General features: G+C 42.8%; 2 protein-coding genes across 3 annotated transcripts; both read left to right on the forward strand.

The window, feature by feature from the left end:
* Positions 1-750: 750 nt before the first annotated feature.
* Positions 751-10,146, forward strand: znf384a (zinc finger protein 384 a). Of its 2 annotated transcripts, XM_077507096.1 has the most exons (11): positions 753-1,073; positions 2,477-2,544; positions 3,323-3,614; positions 4,141-4,263; positions 4,346-4,500; positions 4,575-4,651; positions 4,724-4,948; positions 6,679-6,846; positions 7,011-7,089; positions 7,995-8,153; positions 8,227-10,146. In XM_077507096.1, exons 1-11 carry the CDS (start codon positions 1,022-1,024, stop codon positions 8,578-8,580), a joined length of 1,752 nt encoding a protein of 583 aa, XP_077363222.1. In that variant the 5' UTR covers positions 753-1,021; the 3' UTR covers positions 8,581-10,146. The 2 variants fall into 2 exon arrangements, with proteins under 2 accessions (XP_077363223.1, XP_077363222.1); XM_077507097.1 differs by lacking the exon at positions 6,679-6,846 and having other exon boundaries at positions 751-1,073.
* Positions 10,147-10,833: 687 nt separating this feature from the next.
* Positions 10,834-17,616, forward strand: kifc1 (kinesin family member C1). The gene is made up of 17 exons (XM_077507990.1): positions 10,834-11,134; positions 11,236-11,324; positions 12,446-12,545; positions 12,614-12,667; positions 12,739-12,822; positions 12,887-13,067; positions 13,219-13,384; positions 14,257-14,424; positions 14,496-14,609; positions 15,271-15,357; positions 15,482-15,682; positions 15,773-15,937; positions 16,088-16,226; positions 16,850-16,989; positions 17,074-17,147; positions 17,231-17,306; positions 17,403-17,616. The coding sequence occupies exons 1-17, from the start codon at positions 11,116-11,118 to the stop codon at positions 17,445-17,447; spliced, it is 1,902 nt and encodes a 633-aa protein (XP_077364116.1). The 5' UTR covers positions 10,834-11,115; the 3' UTR covers positions 17,448-17,616.
* Positions 17,617-17,732: the final 116 nt, after the last annotated feature.

Below are 17,732 nucleotides of genomic sequence, written 5' to 3' on the forward strand. Positions count from 1 at the left end.
GCCACTGGTATGTCATTTATATTCCAACTCTCTTTTGAACCGGCAATTTATGGTATTAATTTGAGTATAGGTGATTTCAACTCTTATTTATTTTTGTTGTTGTACTACCAGTCAATATAGACAGAGACGAATGTTTGGTTAATTGTAAACGGAGTCTTGTGCCATTAAATAAATATAACTGTCAAGAAACAAATTAAGAGTATAGGCTGATGCAGACAGACATATACTTGACATATATATATAGACAAATATTCATACACCGGAAAGGCACCGTATTGATGTTGGAATTATTGTCAAGTTGCCTGGTGGTACAAGAACTAGTTGACTCGTTCATTTTTGCTCTCCAAAATAAAGTCCCGAATGCGCCCTTCACCTATCATTGAGGTACCCAACGCAAAAAAAATCACACTTTTCAACAAAACTGTCAGTATTTGGGAAACAGAATGTTTCACGTATGTAATGAACGACTCACGAGTTTTCTGCGTGCCTCTGTTTTATTTTTGAAGATTGTTATCTTTGGGTTTATTTTGAAAGAACCGAGCGGAATTACACATATTCCAGTCTGACCGACTTCACACTGGCGGGCAGCTAGAGGGTGGGAAAAAAAAGCGAAGGAAAAAAAAAGGAATATTCGAGGGGCAAAAGAAGCGGATAGGCTAAACTTTCTAAACTGTCCCGACCCGAGGAAGCTTCGGGGGGCTGACGGCCAGTCCATTTCACCGGTAACTACCTCCGTAGTTAATTTGTCGCTTGTTAGCCGACTGTCTACAAGAGCCGTCGTCGTCCCAGCGGCCGGAAGTCTGCATGAAGCTTTCGTCTCCCTGACAAGGCGACGACGGCGTCGACGGTTTTTTTTCCCCTGCCTGCCTTGTTTTTTTTTTTTTTTTTAAATACATTTTTTTTCTCTCTCTTTTTCTTTTTTTTTTTTTTTTTTTTTTTTTTTAAATGTTCTCGCGGCACGATGAGTAGCGAAGTGAGCTAGCCAGCCATCGTGTTTGTGTTTAGCCAGCAAAGCACACGGATGCCGCGGCCTCCGCGTAGCTTTAGCGAACAAAAGGAGAAAATTAATGGAGGCAAGTTAGCCTCGTTAGCTTAGCTTAGGATAGCCCCTGTCTTTTATAGCCAAGAAAGGCATGCTAGCTATAATGGTTCTTTGTAAAGTTGTTGGCAGAGACGTCGAGAGCTTATTAATTAACCGGTTTCCTCATTAAAATAGGGGCACTAATTCTAAAACTTCCCCAACTACTGTTGTTTGACGAGCTCGTAGCCGAGTCGTTTCATTTGTATGAAAAATCTTTTAGAGACATCAGTAGTGTGTCACCAATTCATATTACACGATTTCTATTGTCCTCCATGAACGCAGTCCAATTGTCTTTGTCCTTAATCAAAATAGGACATTTGTAAACATCTGCTTTTATTGTGGAAAAAATAGCTAGTATTTTGCCCATATTTTTTTACGCATGTTATGAACCAAACCACTAATTTAATAATAAGAAATAAAAACTTAATTTTTTTTTACAATTGATTAATTGAAAAAAAAATCATGCATCGTTCATTAAAATAATTGTTGCTGTATCATTGTGCATAGTTAGAACATTAAAACCGTACTCAAATATAGGAAAATTGCAGTTGTCTCGGGTACATAAATTTTTATTAAAACCCATTGTGGTAAACACCTTTGTGGCATTTTCTAAAAAATAAACAAATAGTGAGCATTGTAAACACCTCTAAAATCCTCCATAAATTTAAATTCAGCTAAAAATAAAATCATTACTAAAGTACATGAGCTCTTCTACGACTGGCACTTCGCTATTTTCACAAATGTTCCTCCATTCGCACTATTTAAGAAGGGTATGTGACGCCGTTTGAAACATCACAGTAATTTTGACCCTTGAATTTCAGCCGTACAAGCTTATTGGTGGATATTTTTAACTGTAACTTGTCAGTCAATTGGAAGAGGATGAATGATAGGTGTAGTTAACTCAAGTTGAAGTGGCCAGTTAAACCAGACTTAGCATTTTGACAAATACAGTAGCGAATGGCGTTATTGTACAAACAATTAGAAAACTCGCTTAACAAGCACATTCACAAGCCAGTGGTCACAACTTGCACGGACACACTCACACGGACTGGTTCGCGGAATGGTTAGCCGCTTTAGTAGCAAACATGGCCACCTTGCCTTTGCTGACTGATGTCACTCAACACTAGGCCAGGCCCCGCCTTTTTGTTGTTGTTGTTTTTTAGGAAACTATCAAAGTCGCAATTGCTACAGTGTTTCATGTGAGGATGACGAACCCAAAACATGCACATCACATGCATATTTTGTACTGGTATTTTGTATTAAGATTTTATTTCATATAATAAATTAAATTAGATTGCTGCTACTTTTTGGGCTTGCATCTCTTGCGGGGGCTTCTGGAAAGAAAGGAGAGGAGGAGTAGAGGTGTTTTCTAAGTGTGCTGCTTTTCAATTCCAGAAATAATGGACGAATCCCATTTCAACTCGTCCTACTTTTGGTCTCCCGTCCCCACTGTACAAGGACAGGTAGAGACAACCTCATTGTTGGCCTTGTCTTGAATGCACATGGTGTCGTGGCATGTCTTCCGTGTCCCAGGGTTCCTTGCAGTTTTATGTCCATGCCGATGCTTCCGCTCTGCCACGCACGCCACCCTCGCGTCAGTCATGTGACTTCTTTTGACGGTTCGCCAGTCACATGATCACTCCTGTCTAGGGTTGCAAAGGGGTGGAAAATTTCTCGTCAAATTTCTCTGGGAAGATCAGCGGGGGGGGGGATATTGCAAATTGGAAACTTTTTATGGGGATTATATGCGGGTGATGTTATGTAAATGTTTTGATTTGTCATCAGAAGACATCCGCGCAAATTCAGAAGCTTTCCTAGTTTCCCAGATGCGAGGGCAATGTAGTGCAGCACGTAATTGCTCCTTCACACACCAAAATAATATATATTTTCCCAACTATTGTTAACTTATTTGCAGCCATGTGACAATTTCGTAAATTCCTGGTTTATGTTATTCCCATTCATTTCCATGGAAAGTTTCCAAGTTTGAAAATTCCCGGAAATTTGCAACCCTACTCCTGTCCCTCTCCTCTCATTTCTCGGAGCTCTCACACTTTTGTTTCTTCTCTTTGCATCTCACCTTTATTTTTAATTTGTTCTCCCTTCTCCATCTCCTCCTTGCTCTTCCCATACATCACCCTCATGTTTTCGCCTCGCCTGCTTCCTCCAATCGCCCCTCAACCCCTCACTTGTTCTCCCGTCACCCCAACCCGCCGCCGCCCCTCTGCTCGTCCCCTCCGCTAGATCGAGAGTGCCATGTTCCTGAACAAATCCAAGGAGCAGCTCGGCGCCGACAAGCCCGGCGCGCCGGCGTTCCCGCACTCGGCGGCGTCCTCCGCAGGGCCGCACTACCCCACGGCCGTGCTGGCCATCCCCGGCTCGGCGGAGGCGGGGCCCGGACTGCGGGTGGTCACCAAACAGGAGGGCAGCGGCGGAGGAGGAGCAAACGCGTCCATGGGCGGGCACGTGCACCAGTCGCACACTTCGCAGAACGTCACTGTCGTGCCTGTTCCCTCCACGGGAATCATGACCGCAGGTGAGTGGCCGCTTTATTAGGTAAACTCGCAGGTAACAGACTCTGGTCACGTTCAACTTTACACTTGGGCTAAACGAATGTGAAAACTAATGTAGTTGATCATTTTTTAGTAATCCAATTGCAATTTTTTTCCCCTCAATATTGCAATTGCGATTACTACTACTACTACTACTACTATTACTACTTACTTTTATTTTAAAATTGCATCCTACTGCATGGTGATATCTATTTGTAATTGATTGAACACGTCGACACCCACGTCACTCGCTGGGCCTGGCCCCGCCATATTACGTACTGCAATATATTTTGAGAACGATAACCTCAATTGGACCAAACTGAATACCTGTACATCACATGCTCGTTAATGTATTTAGTAGTAAAGATAAATCCATTTTTAATCTGATTATTAATCAATATAATACTTTTTTTTTTTTTTTTTTTTTTAATCAAAATGTTGGCTCGCTGCAGCTTTTAATTTTTTGTTAAATGTGCTTGTTTCAACTTATTTGTGTTTTTGTTCTCCCAGCTGGCCTGGTCATCACCACCCCGCAAGGAACGCTGGTGCCCACCGCCTCCACGCAATCTTTTGTAGCCGGGCCTCACTCTGCCACCACCATGATTGTGTCCGCGGTGCACCCCTCAAATGCAGGTAAAGTTGTAGCTACATGATTTCCTCTTAAAAAAAAAAAATGCTGGGAGACAACAAAGTGAGCTGACGTCTGTGTTTACAGACAAGAAGAGCGACATGGCAGGACCCCCCGCCGTCGTCATGCCGACGCCGGGCAAGCGGGGCAAGAAGAGCAAGCAGACGATGGGCAGAACGAGCAGCATCCTCCCTCCAGGAAGTGACGCGTTAATATTGGCGCACCTCGCCGCCACCGGGCAGGTACGTTGGCATGATTGATTGTAGTGGTCGGGAGGCCCCAAGCAGCTGACGTTTTTTTTCCGTTTCCTCTCCAGCATCATTCAGCCGATCCTTACGACCTATCCAATGACGAGGACGAGCACTCCAGTAAAGAGGGCCCCAAATCCTACAGGTTGGCAGTTCAGACGTCTTAAAATGTTCTGCCTGTGAAAGTTTTCACCTCCCAACCCTTTCACCCTGCAAGGTGTCGCATGTGCGCGGTGACGTTCTTCAGCAAGTCCGACATGCAGATCCACGCCAAGTCGCACACGGAGGCCAAGCCTCACAAGTGCCCCCACTGCTCCAAGTCCTTCGCCAACTCCAGCTACCTGTCGCAGCACATCCGCATCCACAGCGGGGCCAAGCCCTACAGCTGCACCTACTGCCAGAAAGCCTTCCGGCAGCTCAGCCACCTGCAGCAGCACACACGGTAACCGGACTGCTTGACAACATGCATGTGCATGCCTTGCTGTGCATGAGGCCACGGAAGCAGGGAGAGAGATGCAGCGTTTTATGATCATCTTAAATTTTAAAGCTGCTTTGGCCACTCAACAGACACATATTGGGTCATTTTTCCACATGCTTTCATCAAAATAACCCAAGCAATCATTAAGTTGGCCTGTTTTGAGGGGGTGGTCCTTTCTAATGCCAATAAGCCACTCCCCCAGCCTCTTCGACTGCTAGGTTGATACTGATTACAGCTCACTGCCAAATCATGGGCGGGGGAATCTCAGCAGTAGGGGGGGAATTATGTAAATTAGCCCAATTGTGACATCACAATTAGGGCTGGGTATCGATTCAAATTTCCTCAATCGGTTTGATTTCGATTCACAAGCGTTCAGCTTGATTTGATTTAGATTTGATCCGATTTAATTGGACTCACTTCCGTTCAATTCAATATTAATTAATTATGGGACATCAGGTCTTCTTAAATAGCAAGGACATATTAAAAAAAAAAAAACTCAACAGACATTAAATTCCAAATTCAATTTTGCAGAGGCAGTCATGGTTAACTGATTATGTATTCATGAAAGTAACATGTTATAATCACTTAAGTGTTAAACATTGACATCAGCATGGATGAGATTAAAATGTTTTCATAATTCTAATTCAATAATTGTAAATATAAATTAAAATGATTCTGAATTGTCATAAATTTCAGTAGTGTAATGTCATAAATGTAAGAAAATACTTGAATTCATGTGAACAGTAAATTTCAAGAAAACGGTAAGATTAAAAAAAAAAATGGGCCTTTAAAATTCTATTTGGTTTTTAATTTATGGGGGAAAATAGATTAAAATAATCAATTCATGTTTTTTATGAATTGATATCACATTCAAAAAAGGAAATCATTTCAATATCTTTATTTTTTTTTATTTTTTTTTAACCCAGCCCTAATCACAAACAGGCGAAATTTTAAAGTGCTCGTTTTGGGATGTTTTGATTTGCTTTGGTGTGAAATTTTCCAGTCCTCGTAATTTTTTCCTCCAGAGTGTAAATAATATGTCTGTTCCGAATTTTTAAGTTTACATTTTTAACCTGCCTTTGGCGTTTTGCATCCTATATTAGCATTGAGCTAGCAGGCTTTGGCGCGATGAAATTAGATGGTGAGTGTTTATGTTTCGTTTTATGTGTGGCGGTTAAAGTAAACTTCAACTTCGAGTGACTAACAGCTTGAAGCAAGCACATTGTGCCTGTTATTTGAAGAAGTGTTCAAGCACAGGAATACTTTCGAATTAATGTAAATGTCTTTTGATAACATTTAAAGAGCATTGGTGGCTCAAATTCTGAATAAATGAGGTTTTTATGATATTGCGGGTGGGTCTGGACGGCGTCCCCCATGATCGGGTTGACTATCGCAGATAGGGAGTGATTCCAAACGGAGTCTGACTGAGACGGAGAGAGAGCGAGAGAAGCGTGACTGTGCTTGCTTCTGTTGTACTTCTTGTGTTTCCCCAAGTCGGACACAGCGCAAACGAGCACAAAGCATCACTTGAACGCATGATTTGCTCTTGAGTTCACTGTGAAGTTTGGTCATGCTCCAGCCTAAAGATCTCTCGCTCTTTCTCGCTCTTTTTCTCTCTGTTTTGTCTCTCTCTGGGTCCATCCCCACCCGCCAACCCCCCCCTCCCTCCACATGGCCGTCCCGCCTCGCCTCAGCAACCACACTGAGGCCAAGCCCCACAAGTGTCCCCACTGCTCCAAGTCCTTTGCCAACTCCAGCTACCTGTCGCAGCACATCCGCATCCACAGCGGGGCCAAGCCCTACAGCTGCACCTACTGCCAGAAAACCTTCCGGCAGCTCAGCCACCTGCAGCAGCACACACGGTACTGGATTGGGTTGGAATGGACTGGGCCGGGCTGGGGGGGGTGTCGGCGTTGGGCTCGGCGGGAGGAAAAAAAAAAAAAAAAAAAAAAGTGGGGTCAGGATGCAGGAAGGTGTTATTCTCTTCAAATGTGATTCCACACAGGATTTGTGATGTGTCTTCTAGGATTCACACGGGTGACCGGCCGTACAAGTGTAGCCATCCTGGCTGCGAGAAAGCTTTCACGCAGCTCTCCAACCTGCAGGTAGCGCAATTGTACACACCCACTCGCTCACTTACACACCTGAGCAAAACAGTGGTCACAAAAATCACTTAAATCTGAAGATAAATGAAAATTACCCAGCGAAACTCAGGCATTGCTAATGCTAATGCTAGTCGTGATTGCTAACGGTTTAGCCTAGGTAAATTTAGTTGGTATTTAATAATGCTCATGCACAGAAGTTAATAAATAATTAGTAGTTATATTCACCCCATTCAACTCATGTATGTATATAATGTGTGAACAAAATGGTGGTTCGTGTTTGTTTACCTTTTATATGGCAATCACTAGCATGCTAATCATAGTTTCACTTGCTAACCATTTAGCTTAGGCTAACTCTTGGTGTTTAATAATGCCCACGCACAGAAGATAATAAATAATTACTAGTTATATCAACTCAATTCAACTCGTGTATATGTAATGTATGTGTGAACAAAATGGTGGTTACTGTTTGTTTCCCTTAAATGGTAATTGCTAGTACGCTAATGATCGTCGCAATTGCTAACCATTTAGCATAAGCTACTTTTGTTGGTAGATTGTAGATTATTATAGAAGATAATAAAAAAAATAATAATTATGGCGGGAGGAATCAATCCATCCATAATTTTATTTCTATTTATTTAATTATAATTTTGATGGTAGATTATTATAGAAGATAATAAATAAAAAGTAAAAATAAAAAAATTATGGTGGGAGGAATCAATCCATCCATAATTTATTTGTATTTATTTAATTATAATTTGGTTGATAGATTGTAGATATAGAAGATAATAAATAAAAAAACATAAATAAAATTATGGTAGGATAAATTACTTGATTATTTGATGGAATAATTAATAGGATAATCGATTTTAAAAAGATTTGACAGTGGCATCCCCCCTCCTTCACAGTCTCACCGTCGTCAGCACAACAAGGACAAGCCGTTCAAGTGCCACAACTGCAACCGCGGTTACACGGACGCCGCCAGCCTGGAGGTGCACCTGTCCACGCACACCGTCAAACACGCCAAGCTCTTCTCCTGCGGCCTGTGCAACCGCTCCTACACCTCGGTACGAGCAATAATAATAATAAAACATTGGAACCTCATCATTGTCTTGGAGTCCTGACGCTTTGTCCCCGTAGGAGACGTACCTGATGAAACACATGAGGAAGCACAACCCCGACCCGCTAACGGCGGCCGAGCAGGCGCAGGGCCGCGGCTCAGGCGGCCGGGGGCGCGGGCGCGGCAGGGGGCGGGGTCGAGGGGCCTCGCACCAAAACCAGGCCAACAGCGCCGGCCAGAACCCCAACGCCGGCCCCCCCGCCGGCTACCAGCAGCCCGGCGACGGCGTCATCCCGTGCCCCTTCGATCTCCACCAGTACAAGACGGTGGCGGCCGGCGAGATCCAGTACAAGGCCGGCACGGTGGCAGACCACAAAGACCTCTGCCTCACCGTGTCCACGTCCGCCATCCAGGTGGAGCACATGAACTCGTAGGAGGCGAGACTTGTCTCCGTGTAAAAAGTGTTTGAAACGTAGTGTGGGAAAATTCTCTCAAAAGGACTGACTGGCTTTTCTACGTGTAATTCTGCGTGGGCTCTCAAAGGGACTCATCAGGTCTCAAGACGCGCAACTAGGAAAAAAGGAAGAAGCTTTAATGCTGAGCGCGGCCCGATGTGTCCCAATTTGTTGGCACAGTGCCTCATTCCTGCCCAAAATAGGAAGGGGCTTCTAAATCTCAGATGTGAAGAGACTTTTTCCCAAAATGCCACCTAGAGTACCGAATTGTTGTTTGTTCTCATTTGCATGAAGGAGCAGCTTGTTTGCAAATACAGATGCTCGCTTACAGAGTGGCTCGGAATTCAGCATGGGGGAAACAACCGCCATCAATAAGACAACAAAATGTCCATTTAAACAACAAAATTTCATCTAATAAGTCTGCTAGCTTAATGCGAGCACATATCAGGGGTCACCAACATGTTTCCCACAGGCACCAAATAGCCCCCAAGGACAAGAGTAGTTCTTAAAATAACTGCAGTGAGATGACTTTTTAATTTGTGCCAGTTGATATGAAGCGGCGTCAAACTTTTTTGTTGTAAATACATATTTTGAATATATATTTTAAAAAATCTAGTATAGATTGCAATGACTAGATGACTTGCCCCAAAATAATTTGAGCAAATTTATTATTTTGAAAGTGACGATCAATCTGGTAGCTCCGGTAGCAGCTCTCAGTTTCTAAAAAGTTGGTGACCCCTGCTGTACGTTTGTTATAAACCCGCAAACAAATTGTACTTGACACGCCGAGCAGCAACATCCACATATTTGTAATTGTCCAGGACTGTTGCCAAGTAGGCTGGCGTCTGTACTGCTTGCCAGAGGCTCCATCGTGTGCGTCGGGAAATCATGGCCGCTCAAAATGGCCGTCAAGGGATATTTGCCGAATGCACTAAAGCGCTCGTGGCTCACGAACTAAGCACTTGATGAAGCTTGTACTTCACCTTATACGTTTGTCAGCTGTACTTTTTTTTTTTTTGGAATATGTTCGTATTTTTTTACCAGCAGAGGAAAGGTGAGAGAGCATGAATGTGAAGAGAGAACAGTGTTTTTGCTTTTAATTTGTTACTAATAGAATCGTCTGTGACCATCGGTCGCAATATTTTGGCAGCCAGTTGTTGGGGGGGGAATAATGATTGTATGACAAAATGGCTGACAGGTACTGATATTATTAATCTTTTCTTTAAAAAAAAAAGAAAAAAAAAAAAAAAGCTTTTTCATGCATATTATGACTTTCATTACAACTGTATTGCAAATGTTATCCACGCTATGATCGACCTAAAGGCATTATTATATGGCAGTATGCTGTACATAAGAGTTTTCTGTCAAAGGGAAGCATGTCCTGTGAAAAAACATTTTTGTAAAGAAACAACAATCCACCTTTGGCGCTTAACCAAAAAAAAAAAAAAAAGATGTATTGGTGATATTCACTCAAATGGTGTTTGGACTGGAATTATTGACAAACATTTGAGCAACATGAAATGAAAGTAAATACAATTTACAATATATTTTTGTCTTGACTCACTTGCCGCCTCGCATTTTCCTCCATGTATCCGTTGTCAACTTTATAGGAAAAACTGAATTGCTATTCATGTCATGGCTGATGCTAACACATTATTGAGCCGTGCTACTCTTTAGCATAAGTGTATGCTCACCCGATCAGACTGTGTATGAGAATAAAGTTGGCAAACTGATTTCATATAAAAAAAAATATTCAAGCCTTGCTTTGTTTTTGTTCTTTAAAGGCCCCTCACCCCTTTTATTCTGCAAGTTGGTGAAGGATGTTTCCGTTGCCTAATGATGTCATCGCATAACTCCGGAGAACGTGCAATTTACCGTGACGTCATAAATATGAATTGCCATTTGTCTTTTTATTTGTACAGCACCCTAGTGCCCTCTATTGACCAGCGGCCACTGATTCATTTATTGGGTTTGAGCTGTGGTTGGCAAGCAAAAATACTGGATTGTTGTATCGAAATTTTTGTTGCAAGTTTTAAAGTTTTGTTTGATTTGTGGTTGCGATTCGATCTAGCGTTTGAATCTGTTTTCCGCTTGCAAATATTTTCCAGTCTTGTGGGCGGGTCCTCCTCTTGAGCCAATGTTAGAAGCCTTTTCATTGGTCAGCTTGGAATACGTTGTGACAACTTTCATTGGTCAGTATGGGATGTGACAACTTCCGTTCTCATTTCTGTCCCTTCGACAGCCAACGCCAGCACCACTATATTTATTTCAAACTTTTATGTCTTGCATATATCTTATATCTGTCTAAAAGCAATTCTTGATCTGTTTATCATTTCTATCTATACGTTTCCGCCAGGGCGGAGGACACACAGAGGCGTGGTCTTACGCGGGTTTAGCCAATCACGGCAGCCCGTCTGCGGCGCCATCCAAACAGTTGCAGTTCAAATTTTAAACCGTTGAATTGTTCGAACACGAAGGACATTTATTTGACCGACGAATAGAGCAGGGGCGGAGATGAACGCTTCCAGAAAAGGTATTTAACCTCATAAATTTAATATTTTGAGCTCCGTTTAGTTGCTTAGCAGTGAGCTATCACAAGGCGGCATTTTGACGACCATTTGTTTGTTTTTACAGACCAGCCGGGCTTGTCTCGACTGCCGGTCATGGCAAGCAAGCGGGTACACACAAATTTCGAGAATGATGACGACACACAGCCTGTTCAGGTAAGATACTGTATTTTAAAACGTCTTTACCGGTTTCGTTCCTCTTACGACACAGACCAAAACATATTTGCCCATGAGCGTCTCTTTTTGTACTCAACTCAGTTTTATAACGGAGGATATTTTGCCGTGAACGTCTCTTGGTCAATCGCCGAAACGTGTCGTGCGCTGGGCGTGGTTTCTGCCTCGTTTCACCTACTTTTCTTTTCACAAAGGTTTTGCCACCGAAAATGGTCTGTTACCGGTGTAGTTGCCGAACCATAACCGTCGGATAATGTGTAGGCGCGCTTCGAGCTTGGCGCAATTTTTACTTGTATTTCTCGCGCTGTTCACGGCAAAATAGCGCTAATTGGCGAGTTGTCGGTCACGGCAATAATAGCCTCTCATGGTTTGGTTTGGGTTGATTTTGTGGCTCAGGTTTAATTTTGATTTTGTCCCCATGTTTCTTTTAGTTCAGGCATCATCTGTGTTTTGCGTTGTTTTGTACTTGTGTGCCCACCTAGTCTTGTCATGTCCACCTGCGTTTGCCTGCCCTTCCTCATGTGTCAACCACTTGTCTTGTCCAGCTGTGTCCAATTGTGAACAATTACTGTGTGTGTATTTAGTCTCTTGTCTCCTCTGATCGCGTTGATTCATTGTTGTTTTCACTCCGTCATGCTGCTGTTTTTTCCTTAATGTCTTGCTTGGCTTACCTTTTTGGAGTTCGCTTTTGTTTTGGTTTAATTCAATTCCCTTTTTACGACACCTCTGCCTCCTCGCCCTGCTTCTCTGCATTTGGGTCCACAACCACACCTCAAACCTGACATAGCCACTCCGTTAATGGCATTAAAAAAACAACAACAAAAAAAAACACATACAACAGCAACTGAACATGGCGTAATGTAAAAAGGTAAATGTGCCCCAATATTAGCACTTTATTAAACAGTCATTTGAATGTGTTGAGTGGTTACAATGAGACCAGTTTAATGTTCGCATGTACCCTAATTTGGTCAATCCACTTTTACTAATGCTACAAAAGACACAAACTCAATACAAGTGTGACCGTGTACCATTTTAGTAATGCGACCCAAAATAAATTCTGGAGGTTTAAATAAAAGTTTGATTTGAAATGTTTCTCCCCGCAGAAGAAGTCTCGCAAGGAGCCGGTGTCCGTCAAACCTCAAACCGCTGCCACCATCCTGGGCACCAGACGGCCGCCCATCACGGCAACCAGGGCACCCATTTGTAAGTTCATTCCAGGGTATTCTCACCAGTGCCGTCATTTTAAAAATGCAACTTTGTCCCCTCCGCAGCTAGGCCAATGCGAGGTGTCGGAGCGGCGACTGTGGCAGTCGCCCCCTCCAGAGGTAAGAGGAGGTGAATTATCAACACTTACCCGCACTTGTGGTTGATTTTGACGTTTGACCTTCCCCGTCAGGCGTCTCCAAAGCGCCGCTGGTGTCCACGGCAGCAAAGAGAGGCAAAATGACAGCGGGAGCAGCCCCCGTCGTCCCAAAAACAGGTCAAGCTAAACTGGTGGCATTTTTTTGGTTGACCTCTTCCTGACAATCGCGTCCCCTGTGTAGGCACCGCTGACGGGCCCCCCCGCAGGCTCCCGTGGGACATGAAGGGCAAGGTCAGCGACATGAAAGGGAAGCTCCAGGACTACCAGATCAAAATGAAATCTGCTAACATGGAGAAAGAGAACCTGATGGGCTCCCTTGCCGAGTTGCAATCGAGAGCAGCTGAGATGGAGAGGGACCTCAGGTGTTCACACACATCATGCTTTTCATGAGTTCATACGGTTGGCGGAGGTTCTCCACTCCAAGCTTTATAAGCAAAAAAAAAAAAAAAAAGTTGTAGTGGCTTCTATGTTCCTTACATGTCACCACCAGCACACGGTTGCCTTTCATTTCAGCAAGAGCCAGGAAAGGCTGCGTGTTCTCCTTGGCGTCCAGGAAGAGTTGGAGAGGGTAAGCAGTGAAAAGAAGACCCTGCAGACGGAGCTCAGCAACCTGCGAGACAAATACAGAGTGATGGAGACATTGCGGGACAGTCAAGAGACTGAGAACCAAACCCTCAAGGTGACTGTCGTAAACGAGGTTCTCGTGTTGTGGAGGCTGATTTTTATTTATTTTGTATTGATATATTCTTTGATTTATTTTAGATAGTGGTAAACTTTTTAAAGGGATATTTGACTCATTTAGCCATTTTCAGCAATAAAAAGTTAATATTTTGTCCATAATTACTTTGATAATTTTTCATGTGCATTTAATCTTTCTAAAAACACTTTGCCACTTGTCGGCTGAAAATCACAGACTAGAGCTGCTCAAAGAAAATATTAATTATGGTTGATTTGGACATGATTGAAATCACGATTAGGACAATAATTTATTCATTTATTTTTTGGTGCGAAACAAATGTTTAAACATGTACAAAAATATATATTAAGACAAATTTATTTGAAACACTATAATGATGCAAGTTCCTTTTACCAAACATTTATTAGATTAGTCATTTTAAAATAAAAAAGGTGTAAATGCATAAATCTAAACAACTCACAATTATTATTAATCTTGTTTTGATTGCGGTTTTGCCGATTTTGTAAATATGGATTGCTGTGCAATAGTTGAAATTGTAATTGAATTTTGATTAATTGCACAGCCCTATCATACCTGCTCAGGTAATGACCAATCACGGCTTTTCTGGGTCTAGTCATGTGACGTTCGCAAGCTGAGCCATAATTGGTTGTTACCTGAGCACACGTGATGACTTCTTACTGCTGAAAATGGCTAAATGAGCCAAGTATCACTTTAAGGGACCATAAAATAAGTTGCATGTATTTTATTTATGTTTAATTAATTGGTGACTAGAATTAGTTTCAAGTCTGCCAAATGTTGGAATCAAGCTCCTGGTTCGGACATGGGCTCACTGTGGACCCCGCGTTCTCTCGCAGATGAAGCTGTCGGTGCAGGAGTCCACGCTAGCCCGCGTGCAGGACAGCCTGCGGCGAAGCGAGGACGAGGGCCGCTCGCTCAAGGACACGGTCGCGCGCTTGGAGGACGAACTCCACGCGGGCGAGATGGAGCGGCGGCAGCTCCACAATACGCTTCAGGAGCTCAAGGCAAGTCGGACTCGTTGATTTTTATACCAAGCAAGTCAGTGTTCCGAAATTGTCCAATGCTCGATTTACAGGGCAACATCCGAGTGTTTTGCCGAGTGCGCCCGCTTGCAAACGGCGCCCTCGGCGAACACATCCAGCTGCCTGCCAACGATGCAAAAGCAATCACGCTGGCGAAAACGGAAGAGGTGAGCTGGTGGGCGTTCGAATAGTTTTGTGTTAGTTTTCTTTTGACTTAAATGTAGTTCAGTTAATTTTTGGAGCTAGTTTGTTAGTTTATGTATTTTGTATAGAAAGTCAAGTGCAAGATATGTCGTTAAGTATTATTTAATAAACTTCAATATTCAAACGGCTTTTTTGACCTTCCTCCTCCTGTACTGACCATCAGCAATACCGAAATAAATATGTGCATTTAAAATAAATTCACAAAGCTCAGGTATGAAATTGACAAAACAAGGGACATTTTCAGTCCAATTATAGTTAGCTTGGTAAACATAGCATGTCATTTTGTTCACTTATTGCAGACTACTGACAATATTAATAGTAGTTTTTAAAACAAATGAATTAGTTCACCACTAGAGGGCACCAAAATCTATGCTGTCTCTATTTTTATTTTTATTTATTTTATTTTTTTGTGTGATATATATATTTTTTATTTTATAATTATGTTTTTACTGTTAGAAAAGAAGTGCAGAGTATGGGGAAAAATTCTGTCATTTTCACTTAGGGAGGCAGCACTTCAGCCCTACTTGAAACCACTATTTAGTTACATGAGGGATAACTCCTATTAATTACCAAAGACATTGTCACAACGCAAAGTATTTACAATAAATGCATATCTTCTCTCAGTCTCACACAGGCAAGAGCGCAGACACCCACAAGAATTACAACTTCAGCTTCGACCGCGTCTTCGGCCCTGGCGCAACGCAGCAGGAGGTACGCGAGTGGCCATCGGCGCCGGAGTCGTGAAGTTGTTAGGAGGCCAGAGGAAGGATCAGAGGGGGGGGAAGAAAAAAAAAAAAAAAAAAAGTTTGTGAAGATGTGTCGTATTTCCGTCCAGATTTTTGAGGAGATCTCCCTGCTGGTGCAGTCGGCGCTGGACGGCTACAGCGTGTGCTGCTTCGCCTACGGCCAGACTGGCAGTGGCAAAACGTACACCATGGAGGGCGACGCCGAGGACCAGCAAGCCCGCGGCATGATCCCCAGAGCCGTGCAACAAATATTCGCCGCCACCCACAAGCTTGCCGCGCAAGGCTGGGAGGTCGGTTCGCAATCAGGGTCATAATGGTTTCTCCTCCCCCCCTCTCATTATAGTTGGTGTTTACTTTGTTTTGACTTGTCCTCCCGGCAGTTCTCTTTCACCGCGAGCTTTGTAGAGATCTACAACGAGTGCCTGCGCGACCTCTTGTACGTGGGTAAAGCTAGCAAGAGGCCGGAACATGAAATCCGCCAGTCCGCCGGCAACAAGATGACCATAAGCAACCTCGCATACAAGAAGGTCACCAGTGAGGACCAGGTACTGCACGCTCGCATGGATCACAGTCCAGTGGGTCTCAAACAGGGGTCTTTGGAAGTGGTTCAGGAACCCATGCTTTATATAAATAAATAAAATAAAAAATAAAAAACTGCTCTAGTCAATCAACACACTTCACATACTCCACGTCAGGTCCTGTGCCTGATTGCCTTGGCCAACCAGAACCGCTCCACAGCGCAGACGACCCAAAATGACCGCTCGTCCCGCTCTCATTCAGTCTTCCAGCTGGACATCGAGGGCATCAACACGGGCAGGGACGTCAAATGCAACTGTGAGTACTTGTCACACGAACTGCTTTGGTGGGCCAGTCTTAATTCCTCAGATGCTATTTGTTATCTTGTCTATGCTGTTTTTGTGTTAGCATTAAGCTAGTGGCGGCTCCATTTTGTGGCAACAAATGAGCATTTTGTGCATCTAGGTATATTCTCAATCATGTTTTTTTTTAAATAACTCGTTTATTTTAGTGCTGCCACTGTAGAATATTTTTAGAATCTATTATCTAATTTGATTTATTTTAATTTTGCATTAAATTGTATTACAATTCCCCCCCCTCCTTCTTCAAGGTGGAATTGATGTATGATGTATGTATGAATTGTTTACTATGTTACTGGTTCAGTCATTGTATTCCAAAGTAGAAACAGATGTTTGTAAATGTCTTATTTTGATCAAACAGTTCTTCTTCTTTCATGAAGGACTACAGAAATCAGTGAACAATTACTGTTATGATAAAATCAGGATTTGGACAATATTAAGTTAAAAAAATGGCTCCAAGCAATTGTTCTATTATTAAAATAGTTGTCAATTTGACAGCTGTCGTTTTTTCTTTTTTTTTTCTTTTCTTAAATAATCGTTATTTATACAATCAACTTCTTGAATCCTATTTTGTGTTTGCAGCCACGCTGTGCCTAGTGGACCTGGCAGGAAGTGAGCGGATGCTAAAAAGTCAGTCTCAGGGTGAGCGGTTCAAAGAGATGACTGCCATCAACGGCTCACTCTCCAACCTCGGCATCGTTATCACGTCGCTAGCCAACAAGGTCAGTGAATTTATTTTCGTGCACTGACGACTGACAGCACATTTCGTTGTTGCCATGTTTGTTTTGACACGTGTTGTGTTGCAGGAGAGCCATGTTCCATACAGGAACTCGAAGCTCACCTATCTGTTGCAGGGCTGCCTTGGCGGCAACAGCAAAACGTGAGTCCTTAGATCAAATGTGGGCACAAACATGTTTTAAGTCCCAACTGGACTCCAAACTGAGACTTGTTTTTCCTTTCCAGCCTGATGTTTGTCAACATCGCACCTGAGGCCGACAGCTTTGGGGAAACTCTCAATTCCTTGAGGTTCGCCAGCAAAGTGAGCATCACACACGCCTCGTGTCTGACATTTTGTGACTTTCGTTTGACAATAAGAATCATTCATGTGACATCTTTGCCTCTGTTACCCTGCCAGGTGAACTGCTGCACGATCGGCACAGCCAGCGCAAACCGGAAATAGTTTGTCTCTGCCCCCGCTTGGGCAAAAGGATTTTATTGTTTTTTAAATCAGAACTTTAATAAAAAGGTTATCTTCCTTCTATATAAAGTTGACTTGAATTGTATTCACAATTAGTTATGATTTCTTCCTTTTTCCCCTTTTTCTTTTGTAATAAAATTTGTTGACTTCATACTTGACCAAAATATGTGTGACTAGTGAAGATGTGACGTGTATCCTGCCTCTTTCAGATTCAGCTGGGATATAAAAAATAGATGGAGGTTTAAAAATAAGGACACATTCTATTAA

Source organism: Festucalex cinctus, chromosome 19, assembly GCF_051991245.1.
Source record: "Festucalex cinctus isolate MCC-2025b chromosome 19, RoL_Fcin_1.0, whole genome shotgun sequence".
NCBI lineage: Eukaryota > Metazoa > Chordata > Actinopteri > Syngnathiformes > Syngnathidae > Festucalex > Festucalex cinctus.

Coding starts and splice junctions, on each gene's coding strand:
- kifc1 (XM_077507990.1), top strand. Junction 12,668..12,738: donor GGCAGTCGCCCCCTCCAGAG/GTAAGAGGAGGT, acceptor CTTCCCCGTCAG/GCGTCTCCAAAGCGCCGCTG. Junction 14,425..14,495: donor ATACGCTTCAGGAGCTCAAG/GCAAGTCGGACT, acceptor CTCGATTTACAG/GGCAACATCCGAGTGTTTTG.
- znf384a (XM_077507096.1), top strand. CDS start 1,022: ATGCCGCGGCCTCCGCGTAGCTTTAGCGAACAAAAGGAGAAAATTAAT. Junction 7,090..7,994: donor CGCAGCTCTCCAACCTGCAG/GTAGCGCAATTG, acceptor CCTCCTTCACAG/TCTCACCGTCGTCAGCACAA. Junction 8,154..8,226: donor GCAACCGCTCCTACACCTCG/GTACGAGCAATA, acceptor TTGTCCCCGTAG/GAGACGTACCTGATGAAACA.